General features: G+C 54.0%; 1 protein-coding gene across 2 annotated transcripts in view; it reads left to right on the top strand.

Annotated features, from left to right (window-relative positions):
• The first annotated feature begins 1,432 nt into the window (after nucleotides 1-1,432).
• The window catches only part of UNC5B (unc-5 netrin receptor B), a 55,205-nt gene continuing 36,235 nt past the window's right edge, over nucleotides 1,433-20,402 (top strand). For both annotated transcript variants that reach the window (XM_068196947.1, XM_068196946.1), the window contains exon 1: nucleotides 1,433-1,614. In XM_068196947.1, the coding sequence (XP_068053048.1) occupies nucleotides 1,518-1,614 (97 nt within the window). In that variant the 5' untranslated portion in view covers nucleotides 1,433-1,517. The remainder of the gene's footprint in view (nucleotides 1,615-20,402) is intronic.

Raw genomic sequence — 20,402 nt, 5'->3', positions numbered from 1 at the left:
TCCTTCCTCAGAGGAAAAGAGTGGGTCTTGTTGGCACTCTGCACAGACTCTGCAGCATGTGGCTTTGCTGGAATTTGGGGTCTCTCTCCCCCCAAAAAAAAAGCATTGCTTAGTCCTTTTGGCCTCCCCCCTTTCTCCACTGAGCCAGGGTGGGGTTTAAACCCATTCTGAGGAGGGACTGAGTGGCTGGAAAATCGCAGCCCCACCAAAGCTTGCAAAGCTGTGAGGTTGTTTACAATTCTTTACAGGGATGGAGATATGGGCATATCATGGAATGCTTTGGGCTGGAAGGGACCTTAAAGATCATTTAGTTGCAACCCCCTGCCATGGGCAGGGACAGGTTCCAAGGTCCCAGGCTGCTCCAAGCCCTGTTGAACCTGGCCTTGGGCACTTCCAGGGATCCAGGGGCAGCCACAGCTGCTCTGGGCACCCTGTGCCAGGGCCTGCCCACTCTCACATGGAAAAAATTCCTTCTGACATCTCTAAATCTCTCCTCTTTCAGCTGAACACCATTCCCCTCGTCCTTGTACCACCTGCCCCAGTAAAAAGTCACTCTCCATCCTTTTTATTAATCCCCCTTAAACCCAAAAGGCCACATATCAAGAAGCAGTTGCAGGATACCTCCCTCAGTGTGTGAATTTTATCTTTTATTACTTGTGTGTGTTTGCATCTGTTATTTTTATGCTCCTGCAGGTACATCCGGCAGCCTGGATTTTAATGCCCATTTTTGGGGGGGGAAGTGAGAGGAGGGGTACGAGAAAGATGGAGAGAGACTTTTTAAAAAAGCGTGTAGTAACAGGACAAAGGAGAATGACTTCAAACTGAAGCAGGGCAGGGTTAGGTGGGGATACGAAGTGGGGTTAGGTGGGGATTTACGAAGAAATTCTTCCCTGTGAGGGTGGTGACACCCTGGCACAGGGTGCCCAGAGGAGCTGTGGCTGCCCCTGGATCCCTGGCAGTGTCCAAGGCGAGGTTGGTCGGGGCTTGGAGGAAGGTGTCCCTGCCCATGGAAGGAGATGATCTCGCAGACCCTTCCAACCCGGCGCTGTAGCAAGACGCCGCTTTCACGCGTTACGGAATTTCCGCGGGGGGCTCGGGGGGCCCCGGCTCCGCTGGCGATGCGCGGCTCCCCCTGGTGCCCGCCGGCCCCGCTGCACAGCGGCTCCCCGTCCGTCCGTCCATCCATCCATCCATCCATCCATCCATCCATCCATCCATCCATCCATCCATCCATCCATCCATCCATCGGTCCATCCGTCCCCCCATCCGTCCGTCTGTCCGTCCGTCCACCCGTCCATCCACGCATTCCCCGGGATGCCTGCGCTGGAGCCGCGCATCCCGGGCTGGGCCGGGCGGGGCGCGGCTGAGCCCGGGCGCAGCTCACGGCAGGGCCCGCCCCGGCCCGCCCCGGGCCCGCCCCGGCCCGCCCCGCCCGGCGCCGGGCAGCCCGGCAGTGTGGCGAGGCGGGCGGGCAGCGCTCCGCTCCCGGTGCCGCTGCCGCTCCCGCTGCCGCCGCCATGCCGCCGCCCGGCCCCCGCCGCCTCTCCCTCCTCCTCCTCCTCCTCTCCTTCTTCCTCCCCGCGCTGCTGCTCCGCCGGGCGCTGGCCGCCGCAGGTAAGGGGGGCACAAGTTTGGGGGGCTGTGGGGTGGGCAGCATCTCCCTAAAAAAGTTCACTGCGGGTGAGGTGCCCGGCCTTGGGACGCCGAGTTGGTGGTGTTTTTTTTTTTTTTTCGTTTTTCTTTAATATAAAGGTTGAGGGGTTGGCACGGGGGAGCCGGGCGCCCTCCGCGCCGTGGCGGGGGGATGCTCCCGGGGAGGATGATGCTGGCGGGGGATGCGGGCTGGCAGCGCCCTCCGCGCCGGGGGGATGCTCCGGTCCGGGGGGATGATGTTCTGGGTGGGTGGGGGCTGGCAGCGCTCCCCGCTCCGCGGGGGATGCTCCGCGGGGATACGGGCTGGCAGCGCTCCCCGCTCCGATGCTCCGCGGGGATACGGGCTGGCAGCGCTCCCCGCTCCGGGGGGGATGCTCCGGGCGATGCGAGCTGCCAGCGCCGCTCCCTGCCCGCCTCGCTGTGCCGCTTCCTTATATTTCTTTCTCTGTATATATATATATATATTTATTTATTTATTTATTTGTTTATTTTTCTTGGCAAAAGCAAAACAAACCCAGCCCTGTTTGTAGTTGCGCCGGCTGTGATTCCTCGGCAGGTCAAATAAGTAACTATTCAGCCTGGATTTTTTAATATATATAGATATATATTTTTTTACTGATTATTATCAAATCCGCATTTTTATAAGCTGAGCGATTGATAGCCGGGCGGCCGAGTGGTCTTTTCCTATGGCTCTTCAAAGTTTCCTGTGCGCAGCCCAATCTTGTGATTGAGATGCACTTAAATCCAGCCCTTCCGTTAGCAATCCCTGCCACAGACACGAAACAGAGGCACGTCTCTCCTGCTGCCCTCTCTCGTTAGGACTCCTGTGATCAAACTCAGCCTTTCCGCTGGATTTCCCCCCCCACACCCACTCCACAACTCGTGGACATCCTCGGCACCTCCGCACTTTGTCCTTTGTCATCCTCCGGCGGTGGCAAAGCGCAGCCGCCCGCGTTTATTCTCCGGGTTTAAAAAGATGAGCGTAGAGCTCAGAAGGGCAGCCCTGTAAAGTTTGATGGCTTTTTGGAGGCTGGCAGAGACCACAGCCGTGTTGGGCAAGGTCGTTATCCCGGCGGGAATTCGGGATCTGTCGCTCCCCGCAGCTCCCGGCGAGGGTTTGAGGACGCGTCGCGAAGCACAGATCGGTCTTGTTAAGGAGTTGAAAGCGTCTCCTGACAAGCTGATTTTCTAGGAAAATGAACCAAGCCTTCTTTTCTGAAGCGTAATTAAGGTGACGAGGAATTTTAGGGAGGGAGTCTAATTAGATTAATATTTTTTCCGCCTCCGCCACACAAAGATCCAGTGTATTTCGGCAAATGGGAAACAGGAATGGCACTATTGACTTATCCAGGGGCCTGGACGCTGCTGCAGCAGCGTCCTCCAGCCAGAGGAAACTCTCCCTCGGTGGGAAGGGAGAGGTTTGAGAGCTGGCAACTGGTGTGCTCCTGCTCGGCTGGGAGCGGTGCCGTAGGGATGGGCAGCGAGGGGCCCCGAGGCTGGGCTCAGCACCGGGGGTTTGGGAAGGCTGGATTTGCCAGGCTGGATTAGCCGAACTGGACTAGCCAGGCTGGATTAGCCAGGCTGCTGTGGATTAGGGTTTAGCCAAGCTTTCTGTGGCTGCTGAGGGGAGTTGGGGGGGATATCACAGTGTTCGTGCCTGGCTCTGTCCTCTTATCTTTGTGTGCGCCAAGTTCATGCAGGGGCTGAAATAAAACTGGGCAGGAGGGAGGGAGGGAGGGAATGAAGAAGAAAAAAAACAAGTTAAACCTGACCCACCTGGCTCAGTTTGAGTCTGGGGAGCTCTCTCAAGGCACGCTGCTAATCTGGCATATGTACGTGTGTGTATAATAAAGTTTTTAGCTGGAGAGCTATAATTAGTGTTTCTCCAGGAGAGTTGTGTAGTGGTGGCATGTGATGAGGCAGAGGAGAGAGCTGAGATAGGTGCTCAGCCTGGGTGATCATGCACTCCCTTCCCCATCCTTGCCTGGCTTTTAGGGAGAGGCAGAATTGTTTTCACCCAGAAAACAATTTTCTCTTTTAATAACAAAGAACGTGCATGTTGTTTGTGTCGGGTTTTGCAGTGTGGGGGTAGAAGTGTTGTTTTGGGTGGGGGTTTGAAACCCAGAAAGCATCTGGTCCACTCATCCAGCCCCAGGAGCACTGCTGGGGGAACCCAGCTCCCAGCGTGTCCCTGAGGCTGGGGCTTTACCTGCCAGGCTGCTCTCTAGGCTTCATCTTGCTCCTGTGGGTAGGAAAACAATTTGGGGTGAGGATTTGGAGCTTGCTTGAGGGTCCCTCCCCGCGGGGCTGCACAGAGGCTGTAGAAGGGTGGCTGAAATCCAGAGGGTGATGCTGGAGGTGGGGACAGAGGTGTTTTTGGACAGCTGTCATCCTGGTGAAGGAACATCCTTCCATCCTTCTGCCCTGCCAGCAGCAGGAAAACACCCAGGGACAGGGGGATGGAGGGGAGATAGCAGCACTGCTGTCCCCCAGCAGCATGAGGACAAGGGTGGCAGGAGGCTGCCTGCCTGCTGCTGCCAGCATGAGCAGATGGCTGGGGAAAAAAATGCTCCAGGACCTGTTGCCTATCAAATCCTGTCCTTTGGAAGTGGAGGCTTGAGGACAGGAGTGTGTGGAAGGATCTGCTCAGGGTTTTTTATCTCTTTCTCCCTCCTTCAGCTGCTTTTTTGTGGAGCCCTCTCTCTCTCTCAGAAGCCGGTGCTCTCTGTGCGTGGTAGCAGCAGAGGGAAATACTGGAACAACAACAAAAAAAGGAGAGAAATGGAAAACCACTACTTTAGAGGGGGCAGAATCGCTTGGAAATGGTAGTTGTGGGGGGCAGGGAGGAAATCCAGCTTGCATTTACTCTGCTTAGAAAGCAAAAGCTGACCCTGTAAGGAGCTTGGAGGGTTCAGCTGTGCCCTTCATCTCTGTAGGGTCCTGTGGGTCCCTGGGGTGCTGGTTCCCTTTCCATCCCTGTCCTAGTCGAACAGGAATTATATATACAAAAATATGCAAAAACCAGATCTGTACTTTGGGTCAGTTAAGTGAGCCAAGATGCTGCAGGGAGCTCTGCTTTCCTTCCATTTCTAGCAGTGGCATCTCCACGGCTTTCTCCTTCCCTTTGGGACAATCCTGGCAGCCTTGGGGCCTTTTGGGAGAGTCCTGAGCTGAGCTTCGCTGGGCAAAGCCAGGCTGGCAGGCCAGTGCCAGTCCAGGAATGCTGTGAGGTGAGGATGGAGGGGGCTGTGTGGAGTCCGAGGAGTTCATTACAGCAGATGTTGGTGCCATAGAGCCACAGGTTCCTGCTGTTTCCTATTCATTTATATCTACCCGGCTTTAGCAATCCTAATGTGAGTGAAAACATTTCCTGGGGAGGGGCTGGGGGGGGGGGAGATAAATCATCAGCCCATTCCCTCTGCCCCCTTCCTGCCATCCCACCCGTGGGAAGGGGGAATTAACACGGTGCAAGGGATGCCTGAGCCGCTCAGTGGCTGCCATCAGCTCCTCCGTGGCAATTGGAGGCCCACTGGCTCCAATTTTGGTTTTGCATAATCTGCAAAGCTGTAATTCGCTGTAATCAGTTGTATTGTGCAAGCCACCCCTGCCTGTGAGTCAGAGCACGGTGGCACCGAGCTGACACAGCCCTGGCCCTCGGGATGCTGGGCTCTTCAGGGGATCTGTGTCTGCTGACACGGACTCTTATCCCTCCTGGAAGTGTTCGAGGCCAGCTTGGATGGGGTCCCGGTCCCGTGGAAGGTGTCCCTGCCCGTGGCAGAGAGGCTGGAATGAGATGAACTTTAAGGTCCATTCCAACCCAAACCAGGCTGTGACTCCCTTCTGTTCACCTTGGCTGAAGGGAGCCTGGGTGATCCTTCCCTGGCTCTGCCGGAGCTCAGGACTGTAAGGAAGCGTTGTGTGAGCTGTATCTCCAAAAAACAGAGCCTCGGTAGTGAACCAGCAGCTTCTCAGTGATGTCTCCCCTCACGTTAGGCTGGAGAAATCCTGTATGACCTGCAGCGCAGCTGCACTAGGGCTGGGAGTTGAGCAGATTTGGCCTGGGAGAGGCAGAGAAAGCCCAGAGAAAAGCCCAGGGAGCTGCTCTGCTGTCTGCTTTCACAGCCGCCCTCCCCGGGACCTCTGTCGGTGGCAGCCTGGAGGCCCCTGGCTGGCTGCAGCACCCTCCCTAGCACTCCCGAAATCCTCCCTCTGCCGTCCCCGCAGCCCTGCAGCCTTGGCTGCCGCCTGCATTTTTACTGTCGAGGCAGCTCTGGAGCGTGGGCTCGCTTTCAGCGTCTCGCTGGGCTCCCTGCACGGAGGGTGATGCTGTTCCTCAGGGTCCCGGCTGGGATAAAGCATTTCAGATGAAGCATTTCTGCCCCCCTTGGGGAGCAAAGCCCTCCAGCGGGGCAGCCCGCAGAGCCAGCAGGCAAGCCAAGCATCCCGAAGGCTGCAGCGAGGATTATTTTTGAAGCCTCCTGGTTTTTCGGAGGCCTGACTCACGGCACAGGAATGCGCTGGGCTGGCAGCCCCGGACCTGCTCCTCAGCGAGGGGAAGAGCTGCTGCCGTCTCCTCCTCCTCCTCCTCCTCCTCCGGAGCCCGTTCCCCATCCCAAACCGCTGGGCTGGTAGCAGCCACGTGTTTGCTGAGCTTGGATTTTTAGGGGATTTTTTTTTTCTTTTTCCATCCCTCTCCTATTTGCACTTTTTTTTTTTTTTTTTTTTTTTTTTTTTTTTTTTAAAGGGCTCAACCCCGGGTTTTTTTTTATTTTTATTGGGCTCAGCACCTCTGCTGAGGGAAAGGCAGAGATCAAACGCCAGCCAGGCTGGGAAAAGCTGGGTGAAGCCACGCTGGAAAACGAGGAAAGGGAAGGGAAGCAGGAATTATTTAGCACGGGGCTTGCTCCAGCGTGTCCTGCACTCTGCCTTTAATCTCGTGCGAGTCCCTCCCTGCCGCAGCCCGGGTCTCCTCTGCTCCCTCCTGCCTTGGGTGGCTTCTCCCACTCTTAGGGAGGCTGTTCCCAGTTTCCTGGGGCTCCCCCAGACCCACACAGGTGTGGTGTAGCTGGGTCAGGTTTGTAGTGGAACACCTGGGCTGCTGGGGAACGCCTGGGCCTCTTCCCTGGCTGGTGTAACTGGGGGTGTTGGAGCTGTAAGCTGTAAAGCAAACTCGTGATGGCTGGGGATGTATCCTGGTCAAGGGACAGTGGTGACAAGTCTGTGTTTCTGCAGGTAGCCTGATCTTCCTCCGTGGAGAAATTCAGGTGGGGCAAGGGAAGAAGCATGGGAGCAAAGCAAGCACCGTGTCACCGCCATGCTCAGCACAGGCAGGGCGTCCTACAGCCTGAGAGGCAAAAAATGTGTTTGTCTGGTGTGGGAGCTCTGCTTCCCACCTTCCCCTGGCCTTTGCCAGGCCCCTTCCCTTGCCTGCCTGCCTGGAGCATCCATGGCGGCCTCAGTTTCTTCTCTCCTTGTGTTTCAGCCCCTCTCTGCTGGGGATTGATGGCCAAACTCTCACTTGTTTAGTGAAACATCCCATTTTCAGCTAATTCCTTGATGCAACAAGGAGGAATTACCAGGTCCCAAGCCTTGGGAATGGCTGTGAAGCCACATGGGGTATGAGCACGGGGATGGCAGACATGGCAGTGGCACTGGAGGCCCCAAATTGGCCTGTGACCATGGCACTTGTGTTTATCCAAGGGAAATATAAACCAGGAGCTGCATCCCACTGTCTGCCATGCACAGTTTGATCTGGGTGGATGTGGCTGACAAGAGTCCCCCAGCATTTAAAAATCAAATGTTTTTGAGCTATTTTCCCCTTTTGGCCTTGCTTGCTGTGTAAGTTTGAGGCAGTGCTGGGTTGTTGTGTTGTTTGTTGTCATTTTTTGTACCCTGGGAGGTGAAGGGTGTGAGTTGAGACACTCACTACTTATATTATTACTTAAGAGTAATAGCATACCTGGTTATAAAGAAGAAAAGTGAGCAGAGCCTTTCTGACCTGGAATTCAAGGTCTGGGCTGTCCCTTTCTCCAGGGAAGCAAGTCCCTTCAGGAAAAGAAGAAGACCTGATGGATTTGGGGAGCATTTTGTGTAATGCCTGTGTACACACACACATACAGCACAGTTTATTCCCACATCTTTTGGGAATAACAAAGGAGGAGGAAAAGGGCTGGTTTGTACCACAAGTGATCCCTTCCCAGCTGGAATACCCAGGGCTGTCAGCCCATTTGTGGTGGAGCCAGACACAAAAGTCACATCCCGGCATCTCTCCTGCTTCCGGGGGGTCCCGCCGGTGTGGTTTCCATCAAGACCCCCACGAATAACCTTTGCTCCCCTCCTTCACAAGCCTGCACCCAGTGTGAGAGCTGAGGGATTGTTTCCCATTGAAAGAGCGTGGAAAATCTCATTTTGAGACGTTTAATGCCTATTAGATCCATCTGCCTCCCTCTCGAGTGGGGGCCACCGCAGGAGGAGAGCCAAGGACATCCAAGGTGGGTGGGCTTGGGGGCTCTGTGGGGATGATGCTGGGGGCATCAGCTGGGGATCCCTGCAGGTGGATGGTACAGAATGCTAGAAAGAGGTGTGGGGAGTGGAAAAAAGCTTCTGTGGAGGCAGAGAAATGCTCTTGGAGCTGGTGTTGCTGCATGTGACATCATTTTTGGATGCTTTGTCTTGTGCTAGGGATGAGGTGCAGCACACCTTGATGTGTTGAGCCAAAGGCTGTGCAGGCAAAACACGGGTGAGAGGGTTTGAGTGCAGGGTGGGAAATGGAGAGTGCTCCTCCATATACCATGATGCTCCTCCCGCCAGGCATCCCTCCCTGTTGGAGATGTACGGAAACAGACGTGGTGGCTCTCAAATGATGGCAGGTGAGGGCACAGCTGAGGTGACAGCAACGTTCTCTGCACCCAGACTTTGTCCTGCTGTTGCTTTGTGAGCCTTTCCTTTTGTGGAGCTCCTCTCCTCCCTGGGAGCTGCCACTGGCATGGAAGTGACCCCTGCTTGCCCACTTCTCGCCACATCAACAGCATTTAAACGCCTCTACAGGTCTCATTTCACCACTCAAACAGCGAAGTTTGGGCTGCTCCTGGGTGTACCTGCCCCTCCTGGTGCGGTGTGGCAGGATGGAGGGATGGATGGTTCCAGCCAAATCCAGCCTTCCTGGCCAGGTGGCTTGTGGGGACGGGAGGCTATTAAAAGGGTTGTGTTGCACAGTGCAGTGTGGGAGTTCTCCTTAGGCAGGAGGTTGCAGAGCCCAGGAATTCCTCAGGACAGATTCCTGGGAGAAGGGACACACCTGGGATGCAGCGGTGCTGTCAGCAGCGTCTTCAGAGCTTTCTAGGCTGTGAGGTTCGGGGCACACGTGAGGGCATCCGCAGCAGTGGCTGAAGGCACCGAGGTGCCAATGACCCTCCAGTGGACTCACATGGTGTCTGGGAAACTGTAATTCCTCCTGGCTGCTAGTTGGAGGACTGGGAGCAATTGGGATGGAGGACAATCCCACGGCCAGCAAGGTGGTGTTCCGTCAAAGGTTGGACTCGGTGATCCTGGAGGTGTTTTTTAACTTCCATGATTCATACCAAGACTTTGGAGGGTTTTATGGAGATGGATGAAGCGAAGTTCTTCCACTGGATTGATGGGCTGTGCCTCCCTGCCATCTTCAGGGGGTCTGGTTGGCCCTCTTGGGGTCTGTGAGCAGGGGCTGCTCTCCCCCATGGGCCGTCACCATCCTACGCCATCACCCGGCTGCGTTATTGGCTCCATCTGTTTGGCTTGGCTTGGAGAACAGAAGGGAGGGTGTTTTCCAGCAGCCTGAAAGTGGTTGCTATTTAAAACAACCAAAAAAAAAAAAAAAAAAAAAAAAAAAGAGAGAGAAAAAAAAATGTGGTCTGCTGCTTTCTTTTGGTCCGTGGAGCTGAACAAGCGTCCCCACCCTCACCTGGAGGGGCATCTCTGAGGGCTTTGCAGGGCCCTGCAAGCCAAGGTAGCAGCAATTAGTGCTGGTCGTGAGGGAGGATCCTGCAGTGTGGCCGTGCTGTCTGCCGTGGTCTGGCCTGCGGCCACTGCTGCCTTTGGGGTGGCCGCTGCCCAGGTGTGGGATCCCAGCACCTCCCTCCACCCCTGTTTATCCCAAACAAGGGCTGCAGCCTTTGCCTCCCCGCTGCCGCGGCTGGTTTGGCATTTGCTGGAGGGTGCTACGGGGTTCCTGCACTGGAATATTACTTTTGAAGGTTTTTTTTTTCTCCCCCTTTGACAGATGTGAAATGTAGAGACAGGCTTCAATGAAAGCATGGCTCCCAGAGTCCAATTACACAGCAATTAAAAGTAATCAGTGGTCTGGTTCGCTGAGCTGGAGAAGGGGTTCATGGAAGGGTTTTCTCTTCCAGCTTATCTTGGAGAAGCTTAAATGTCCTGTCTCTTCTGCTGTCTGGGCCCTGGCTGGGGGGCATCTTCACAGAGTGGGTCGAGCATTGCTGTAAATCTGAATTAGGCTGGTATTAAGCTGTTCCAAGTTCTGCCAGCTCCTCGCTGGGGCTGTGGCACCCCTACGCTGCTCCCTGGGGTCTCCTCTGAGTTCCATCAGTCTGTGTTTTGCGGCTAAGCTTTTGGTGACCTGGTGTCACTGCTGGGCGCACGCCTGACTTCACTGCCATTCCTGGGGCCGCTCTGGGCTCCAGAGAAGAAGAGGAGGTGGCACTTGGGGCTCCCCTGCCAGGTCCATCCAAGCGCGTCCCCAGGCCTGCAGTTCCTGCTGCCCTCCCCGGTCTTTAGGAGGAGATGCTGACTCAGTTGTGGAAGCAGGTTTTCCTGCAGGATGCCCGATTCCCCTTGCGCATCATTTTGGCTGCTTTTCTGCAGCCAGAGCCTTGCAAACGCCTCCTTCCGCGCTCCGGCGTCGGCACTAACGGGATTTGTTACAGGAGAGGGGATTTGGCTGTGGAGCTGCTCGGATGACTGGGATCCTGAGTGTGATGAAGTGGGGTGTGGGCTGCCAAGGGCTATAAAACTGTTTTCCTCCCCCTTTTCATTCCCTCTTTTTTTTTTCTTTATTTTTTTTTTCCCCATGTGTGTTTATGCTTAATGGTTTGCTACTGCTGAATGACTCGGTTTGGATTAAAGGACTTAGAGCCTCGTGGCTAATCCCTCTCCTGGCTTGTGGACCCTTTGGATACCCCAATATACATAAAATACATAACATATATATGTGTGTGTATATATAAAAAACAAGGCACCAAGGCACTTATTTCATATTTCTAAATTTTTTACACCAAGATAAAAACGCAGGCTGTGCCCAAAGCTGGAAAAGCAAGATCCAAAAGCCGGGAAGAGGGTTGGGTTTTGCTTGGGCTGAGCAGTGACTAACCAGAGGTGAGCTTTTACAACAAATGCTTGGGATAAACTGGTTATGCAAACTGGGGCGAATTGGGCAGGTTCCTTTGTAGTTTACAGCAAAACCCCGGGAGTCTGGGGCGTGTTGGGGCCGGTCCTGCCGGGGTTGGAAAAACCCACACGCCGGCTCTGCAGATGGGGTCGCAGCCGACGGGGAGGGATCCTGGGGGATGAGGAGCAGGGGAAGCCACAGGTTACTGCAGGGCCTCCTCTCTTCAGCTGAAACCTTGAGAAACACCAATCCTAAACGCAGAGCAGGTCAAAAATAGATGCCTTGTCTTCCTTTTTGAAGTGTGGTTTTCAATACCTGCTAAGAGGAATCCGTGCTGTGCTTGGCTCCAAGAAGCTGTTGGGCTTGTTGGTCCTGTGCTGCCAAAATTCACCAATTCAGAGGATTTGGGTTTTTTTTGCCTGGGACGTGGCCGGGAGGCCGGCGTGGGACACGCAGGCTTGCCAGCAATGCTTGGCATGCCTTGGGAAGGCTGTCAGGCTCACAGACCACAAGGCTTCTGGTTTCCATCACAGCCACCGCTGTTTTGGCCAGGGGCATCCATCCATCCGTCCGTCTGTCTGTCCATCCATCCGTCCCACAGCCCTCCCAGGGCTGCTCTCCAGGGTGGTGCTTTGAGGACACTGGGAGCAAAAAGGGGGTACGAGGGCGCTTGGGTTGGGTTTTTGACTCCCCCCAGCCCCGTGGGCTGGGAGAAGGTGATGCCTGGCTTTTTGGTGAGGCACAGTAATGCTCCATAAGAATCCCACTCGCTGCTTCCCGCTGGATCGGGCTTCTGGCTGAACAAAGAGCGGCTTAGGCTGCCGTAGTCACTTTGAGGGGGGAAAGCCTGGCTGCTGGATGAAGCAGAAAATTAGATGAAAACTGCCTAACAGGAATATAAAAGATGATTTTTGCATGCAGGGAGGGGAAAAGAGGAGGTGAAGTTGCTGCTTTACCCTGAACATCCTCTGAGCACTGCTGGACACGTTCACCATTCCTGCATCCTAAAGGATGCTTTTTTCTGGCTTTTGCAGAGGGATGAGGTTGGATGTGGGGCCCTGTGAGAAATGGATTTGTAAAGAATTTTTTAAATTTGATAAAAAGCTTACACAGTCTTGTACACTTGTATGTAAGCATTGAGATAAAGTGTGTTGACTTAGGAAGGTTATGGAATAGAGATTTTATTGTTGAGAGAGAGATTGAATTAGAAATAAGTTTTAATAAGTTTTAAAATATGCCTTTGTAAAAGCATTAAACTAAGTACTAAATACTAAACTAAAATATTAAGCTAAATACTAAACCAGGACAATTAGATATTTTGGAGGATTAGAATTGTGAAAGATGTATTGTAGTAGGATGATGTGGGGTAAAAATATAGGTGATTGGTGTTAGAAGAAGTAATAGTGTAGCAAAATAAAAGCTTAAATAAAATCTTTAAAATGCCTCTCAGTTGCCCCATCTCTGTAAAAGCTGGGAAAACCAACAGGACCCCAGTGGTCCCGGGCTGGATGGGGAAGGAAAACCTTCCCTTGTAGAGCGAGTTCTTGTTGTGCTGCTCCCTCCTGCCTTTCCATCTGCACGGGCTGTGTTTTCCTCAGTATTTATGGCCTGGCTGGAAGGGGACGATCCAGGCGGGTTGTTAATGACCCCTGCATGGAACAGCAGAGCCCACTTAGCAGTCTCGGCCCAGGGGTTTTACTGCAGCCTCCCTCCTTCCCTCGGAGAGGGATGGGAAGGGAAGGGCTGCGGCACCATTCCTCGCTCGCAGAGAACAAGGGCTTGGGATTGTGTGCCATGGAGAGGGGGGGAAGGAGACTGTGGAAAGTTTAGGGGGGAGAATGCAAACCATATGTTCCGCCCAGGGTCGAGTTGCAGAGCTAAAACCAGCAGGGAAGCCAAAGGAGCCGGAATCCTGCAGTTTGGCTGGGCTTTGCATCCCGGTAGGTGTGGGGAAGGATCCAGGCTGGCCTGCTCAAGGATGGTTTTATAAAATAAACCCTCCCTAAAAGGTGATTTGAGTCCCGTGCCTGGCACGCTGCTGTCCTGTGTGTTTAGGACTGGGGTCTCCAGGGCTGTTTCCAAGCCTTGGGGCTCCTCTAAATAAACAACAGAGATGCTGGGAAGAAGCTTGTCTGGGTTGTCCTGAGTTCATGGCGTGTACAAGTTTGATGGGAAGTCAAAGGAAGACATTTTTGCCAGCAAGGGAGTGCCTGCAGCTCCCTGGAAAAGCAAGGGTGATGTGCCCTGCACCAAGGCTGTCCTTGTGGTCTTTTTCCAGCTACAGAGAGGAAAGTCAGAGGAAAAGTGGAAAAAGTTATGTGCAGGCAGCTTGTAGAGTCATACAGGCCTCAGACCCGAGCGATCTGAGCTGGGCAAAAGTGCTTTGAAAAAGAAACCCAAAAGCAGGAGAAGCACCGAGGTCTCCCAGCAAACTTTTTGAGCTGGGAGACATCTTTTGTTCCCCAGACTAAAGGCATGGAGACAATATTTGATTCCCTGGCCGGCTCCACGGAGCTGTTTGCAACCTGTCAGCTTGGAAACCATCTGCTCACAGCCCGTGGGGACTGTGCTGTATGTGGGACACAGGGGGAGGGAGGCACTGCCGTGAGCCCCGTGGGATCCAGCCCCTCTGGGCCGCCTTGTCCCCTGCCCCAAGAGGAGCTCCTGTGCCTAAAATGCCAAAAATCCCCATGGATTTATCTTTGGGCTTGCTGGATTATTTGTGTTTGTTTGTTTGGGGGGAGGGGGTGGTGTTTCTTTTTTTAGCTTCATTTCCTAAAAAAAAAAAAAAAATCCAGACTATTTTTTTTCTTAGCTGCTGTGCTGTTTGTACGTCTGCACCCTCTCCTCTAACTCAGAAGAAGATGTCTCATAATTAAGCACCTATCTGATTAGGAAATTAGCAATAAAGTTTTTATCTAGGCTGGTCGGCCAGTGAGGAGGATCTATTAATATCCCACTAAAAAAACCCAAAAAAACAACCCCAAAACATCAACAGCATAACACTTGTCACCTACTATTGGGGAACACAAATGCCATGTGGGAGGGAGTATTTGGAGCAGCAGGTCCATGGGAAAACGTGCTGAGATGTTGAGCTTCAAAACAGGCTTTGCTCTGCTCTTTAGGGTGTATAGGCAGAGATGGAGCACCTGGAAATAAATGAAGGATTGAGGAAAATGCTGGAAAAACCTTAGGCAAGGTGAGGGAAGCGCTGAAGGACGCTCTCAGGGCATGGCAAAAGGCACTTGTTGGCAGGTGACGTTAATTTGAAGGAAATGATCCTTTGCTGGTGATATTTGAGGTGGAAGGGGAGGCAGGAGAAGAGCATCCCACGCCTGGGTCAGCGGGGAGGCTTCCTTCCAGCTCTGGAAGAAATCACTTGGCACATTGGATGTGGGGCACTGATGTCAACCATAGGGTCCAAAGGCTGGAGGAGTTTGGGTTATCATACACTTCTGGGCCAGGATTATCCTGTAGCTTTGGCTTCCCATGTTTTTGGGGAGCAGCAGTTCCTGCCCCCTCCGAAAACAGAGCACCAAGGGGAAGGATGGTGGTGGGGAGAGCATCCTCCACTGAGACAGTTTCAGCTGATTCTGCAGGTCCTCAGGCTGTCGCCAGGGTTTGATCTGGCTGCTGTTTGTCCCTTGGGCAGTACCACAATAAACCTGGCTCTTGCATCTCTGGGTTTGGGATGCTGGGTTTGGGGCACTGGGTTTCTCCCAACCCAGCTGCCCAGGAGATGCTGTAATCCAAGAGGAGCTGAACCTGAGGGAGGACTAGGTGATGAAAGGAGTCCTTGTCCTATTGCAGAGTCCCCTGGGTCGTTATTTGCAGAGACAGGCTCTTAATGCAGTGCAGGAGAAGGCTTGGAAAGCCAGGAAGAGGTTCTCAAGGAGCTGGGGGAAATGAGAACCTGGAGCTAGGAAAGCTGAAGTGTGCTTTCTTTCAGCACCAGGATGTTTATTCCAGATAATGCAGAGAGATGGCATCTCTTTAGATTAAAAAAAAAAAAAGGAAAAACAACCTCTATTTTGAGACTGCTGAGAAAGTGACTGCCCCTTGTGATTTTTCACAGCTGAGATCATTTCTGGCTGAGTGAATCCACTCTGGAGGTTTTAGGCTCGATGTGTATGGGTGAGCTCAGAATTTTTATGGGGTGTGGAGTGGGGGTAAATGTCAATCACTTTGGACCAAATGATACAATAAAGCTGTGAAGATGCATCAGTGAAGAGAAGACTTTCATTCACTTTTGGGGTGAACTGTGATCTGGAGCTGTTCTGCTGTGAGGGTAAACAAGAAACGAGCGTTCGCTGAGAGCACATTAGCAAAAGCTGGAAGGAATTACTCCTCTTTTCAGAAATAGGTAATGCACATCATTTTGGGAGACACTGAATTTCACAAGTGCTTATTCAGGCCCAGATTCAGTCTGTTCCCTGCACTGCAGACTTTGGGAGAAGAAATTAAGTCTGAAGCAAAGCAGGCTGCCTGTGGGAGGGACTGAGGCTCAGAGCAGGGCTTTAATTTCGGCGGTGTAGCAGTGTAATAGTGTTGTTTATAAGCTTCTCTTGCCACATGAAAGCAACGTGGCATTATCCTGGTTGGCCCTAAAAGCAGGGAAGCAGCCAGAAGAGGCCTGATTACAGAGCAGCAGCTCTTTCTTCCCATCACTACAAAAGAATAGACAATAGAAACCAGGATCCAGTTTTAGCTCCAGTAATGCAATGTCCTCCTTCTGGTGGTCATGTCACATGCTGCCTGAGTAACTGCCATCCTTGTTTTGCCTGGAAAACTAGCCTTGGAGGGAGGGAAGGAAGGGAGGAAGCAATGGCTTGGGCTGGGTGATGCTGGGATCGGGTGCCCAGCTGTGGGTGGACTTGTCTCTGGCCACCTTTGGGGAAGGTGATGGCCTTCAGCATCTGTAGGGACAGCAGTGGAGCTGGTGGGCTGTTGGTTTTTGGGTCACCAGCCCCAGGAATGGGGGGTGGTTTGGCTGGAGCCTGGGGTGTGCTTGGGAGGCTGAGCCTGAGGCTCTGCAATAGGAACTTATTCCAAAAGCAGCTGTGTGGCTGCTCCTTGCTCGTGCCATGAGCTTCCCATCCACCTATGGGGGGGGGGGGACTAAGGCTCCAAAAAACATGGATTTAAATTCTTTTTCCCTCAAGGATAACTAACGTAACCATTTTAAGGTGGTTTGGAAGCAGGATGAGGGATGTTTCCAGTTCGTTTTGTGTTGCTTGGCTTCCCAGGTTGGGTGATCTGGGTGGGATTTAAGAGGTGAGCGGGACCCCTCTGAGGCTGTGCTGTCATCTCCATCGTTGCAGGAGGTGTGGAGAAAATTCCAGTGGAGATAAATTTTTTAAAGTAGCCACAGGTCACAGCTGGCTTGCTTTGGGCTCTGGCATTCCCAAAAAAGCCAGATGGGAAAGCGGTGCAGGGAAAAACCCACAGCAGAAACCTCACAGCTCTTTGTGCCCAGGACAAAGGGCTGGTTTGGAGTTACAGGGAAGAAAAGGGGCTGTGTTTGTGGAGGGAAAGGTGTTTTAAGATGGGTATTGGGACTGGGACATAGCAGGGGAGCCAGATGAGGCCAGAATGAAGAAATGTATTGTTGAGGATGATTGAGGATGCTGGCCCTGGGGAAATCTCTCACCAGCCTCACGGTGCTATGGATGCTGATTTTCCCACTTCTCTGCAGCTTTAAACATGCAGGAGACAAACTGTCCCTGGCCACCTGAGTGGCAGGAGGTGGGTGCCCACTGTCAGCATCACGGGCGTGTGCTGGGGATGCCACCGAGCCCCAGAGCTGCTGCTGCTCCCAGCCTCCGTGGGGTTTTAACCCCATTTCCCCCTCCTCACTCAGTCTGCAGTTAGGGGCACCTTTTATTACACCTTTTTTATGCCCAAGACTAATGGTTCAGCCTGAATACGTTATCAGAGCAGTGTCTGATAAGTTTTCTGCCTCGAAGCCCTGGGGAAGTGCTTGTTCAGGGCCACTGCAATAGATTTTCCTCCTCTTTCCCAGCTGCCTAAAAATGGTGTGATTTTTTTACTTACTCCTTAACCGAGCATTATTACTTTAATCAGTGGGAAGAAAAATGCAGGGCCCAGCCAGTGCTGTCCGTGAAGGCTTGCAATGCCTCTTTGTGCTTTCATAAACCCACAAATGGTTGGCAGGACGTGCTGACAGGAAAGAATGAATCCCTGATTACTGGGATGGGCTCGGGCCCTATGAGGAAGGCGACAAGGTGAAGGGTTTGGCTGTGGAGGTGATTGAGGGTGGTGGTGAAAAGGGTTTGATGTGGATGTGGAGCAGTGGAGGCACTGGGACGTTGTGTTCTACAAGAGGAGGGGGATGCAGAGGCCCCAGGTGAAGTCTGGAAGACAGGAGGAGGTCCCACATGGAGTGGGATGCTGAGCATCCGTGGAAGGAGCCTCATGTGCATTAATCCAGGAGCTGCCTGCAGCTCCCCTTTCAAGCTGTAATAGCCAGAGCCGGGAGAGTCAATCCATATCTATTTAAAGCACTTCAATAAATAAAGATACTAAATAAAATCACAGTGGCCCTGCACTCTCTCTGCACTTCTAGGATTTCCCTTTCCCCTCCCCACAATTGCTTCTGGATGCATCTGGAGGTGAAGACAGGGAAGGAGTCTTGGCTGGTGTGGGTGACCTACACCTCTCAGCAGTGGGTCTGGAGCCAGACACCAGCCCGGGCATCTCAGGGAGAATGTGCCGAGCCCCTTCATCACCCCAAGGGAGGACAGGAGAGGGGCACACAATTCCTCAGGGATATTTTATCAAAGGCAGATTTCCATGCACAGCAGAGGAGTCCCAGTGGTTGCTGTTTTCTGTGGCAGGCAGGTGACAAGTGGGGAGCTGTCTTTGCAAGTCCTCTGTAATGCTAATGGAAGTGCAGGTTGGGTTTTTGTTGTTGTTGTTTGGGGTTTTTTTATTCTCCCCCTGCCCCTCCCTTGCCGAGGACTAACCAGGGAACACTTGTTGGAGGATAAAATTAAAAAGCCCGTGGTGGTTTATTTTGAGGGCAGTGTGTTTGCTTTCACTTCATGCTGGAGGGAATTGCTCTGCTGCTGTCAGCAAATAAATAAAATAAGAGCTTTGTTTTAAATTAGACTTTCTTCTGGTAGCTAATTAGGCGAGCTGATACCTGCAGTTGCATTACCTAGGCACCGACTGTACCCAGCATATTTGAGGCATATGGCTGCTGTCGGCAGCTTCTAAACTTCATTAGCCCCTTATTATGACTTTTTAAAATATCCCCTTAATTGGCTGCGAATTCCCTGGGGCTCTGATGGCATCAGGAGTCCTTCCTCGAGTGGCTGCCCCTGGCTGGGATGGCGCTGGGGGTTGCTGTCCGCGTACCCACGGCACGGAGAACACGGGGCGATGCTTCCCAGCCACTGAGGGCAAAGTTCTGGCTTCCTAATTGTGAAAATAATTTACACTCCAGGCTCTCTCTGGGTGTTAAGAGCATGCAGCCCTCATGGCGGGGGGAGCTGAGGGAGCGCCAGGCTGGAGCCGTGGCTCCTGTCCCACCTGGAGGGAGGCAGGAGCTTGGCTCTCTCTCGCCTCCTCTCCTCGCCGCTGCTGTTGGGCGGCTGGAAGTTCCTGTCGGTCCTGTTGGCGATGGGGATGAGCCCCGGGCAGCTCCTGAGCCGGGGGCTGAGCGGAGCCCGCGCCCTCCTCGCCAGGGAGGAAGGCTCCGGGGTCCCCCTCCCACGGGAGGGTCCCCAGGCTGAACCCTGAAGGGCTTGGGCTGGTTTGGGAATGGCTCACCGCTCTCACCCGGCATCTTTTCGGGAGGCAGGGAGGCAGGGCTGCCAGCCGGGGTGGGACGGGACTCTCCCGGCTGTCGCCTCGCGTCCCCCCGGCTCCTGCCTCGGGCATTCCCAGCCGGGCTCCCCGCACCCAGGCTTTGACTTTACGGGGAAATGAAGCAGAGTCATTATCCCCGGGGATAATTACCGGCCCTTGCGCAAGGCTGGGGGTGCTTCCGACCCCTCCGGCCGTGCCGGGAGCCGGGGCTGGGCACGGAGCCCTGCGCACCCCTCGGGGGTCCCCACGTCCCCCCCGGCCCTCCCCAGCTCCTGCTCGCTGTCGGCAGGGGCCAGGGGAGGGGGTTCTTCCTCCCCCTCCTCCTCCTCCTGCAGCAGGGGCAGCCCCCATCCCGCATTCCTGCTCGGGAGGAGATAAGGATCCAGTCTGGCGCCGGGTTTCAATGCGCTTCCTGATTATCGGCAGGCGCCGGGCAGAGCCCCGGGCAGCGATAAGTGGGGAAGGGGAGCGGGGAGGGGGCTGCCCTGCTTTGGCAGCACCACTGCGCTCAGGCTCAAGCCCACTTAAAAGGCTTTTGCTTTATTTTCCTTTTTTTTTTTTTTTTTTTTTTTTTTTTTTTTTTGCCCGTGCCCCCAGGGCTGCTGGGGCCTCACACGCTGGGCTTGTGTGGGGATGGAGAGGGACGAGGGAAAGATGTCCCAAGCTCAGCAGCTGGGTTCACAGAATCACTGAATGTTTTTTTGTGTTGGAAGGGATCTTAAAGCTTAAAGACCATGGGCAGGGACACCTTCCCCTATCCCAGGTGGCTCCAAGCCCCATCCGACCTGGCCTTGAACACTTCCAGGGATCCAGGAGCAGCCACAGCTGCTCTGGGCACCCTTTGCCAGGGCCTTCCCACCCTACAGGGAAGCATTTCTCCCTGTACCCAATCTAACCCTGCTCTCTGGCAGTGGGAAGCCTTTCCCCTTTGTCCTGTTTCTCCAGCTCTCCTGGAGCCCCTTTAGACACTGGAAGGGGCTCTGAGGTCTTCTCCAGGTGACACCCCCAGCTCTCCCAGCCTGGCTCCATGCAGAGGCTCTCCAGCCCTTGGACCATCTCCATGGCCTCCTCTGGACTGGCTCCAGCAGCTCCGTGTCCTCCTTGTGCTGGGGGCCCCAGAGCTGGACACAGCTCTGCAGGCTGGCAAAGCCATCAGAGGTCATCGAGTCCCAGCATTGGGGCACAAAGATGTCACCACAAGCACACGGGGGTGCTTTCCTCCCCTGGGAGGAGGGGACGTGCGTGCCCAACGTCACCTGCAGCGGGCCGGTGTCACATGGGACACCTGCAGCGGGCACTGTGTCCATGGGGCACTGCCGTGGCACACGGCTCCCACCCCTTCCAGATGTTGCATTGCACATCTGGGCCGCCCACGTTCCCCACCAGTCCCTTGCAACTCTTCAGCCAAGGTCCCTTCTGGGTTTTAGGGGCTCAGGGCAGGGTCTTTATCAGCTGGGTGAGCCCTCCACGGGACAAAAGCTCTTATCACGTTGGTGTCAGGGCTGTGGCATCTCTGTCTGTGTGCAATCAAACC

The sequence above is a fragment of the Anomalospiza imberbis genome, chromosome 8 (genome assembly GCF_031753505.1).
Source record: "Anomalospiza imberbis isolate Cuckoo-Finch-1a 21T00152 chromosome 8, ASM3175350v1, whole genome shotgun sequence".
NCBI classification, from domain to species: domain Eukaryota; kingdom Metazoa; phylum Chordata; class Aves; order Passeriformes; family Viduidae; genus Anomalospiza; species Anomalospiza imberbis.
This window is presented reverse-complemented; position numbering and strand designations above follow the sequence as displayed.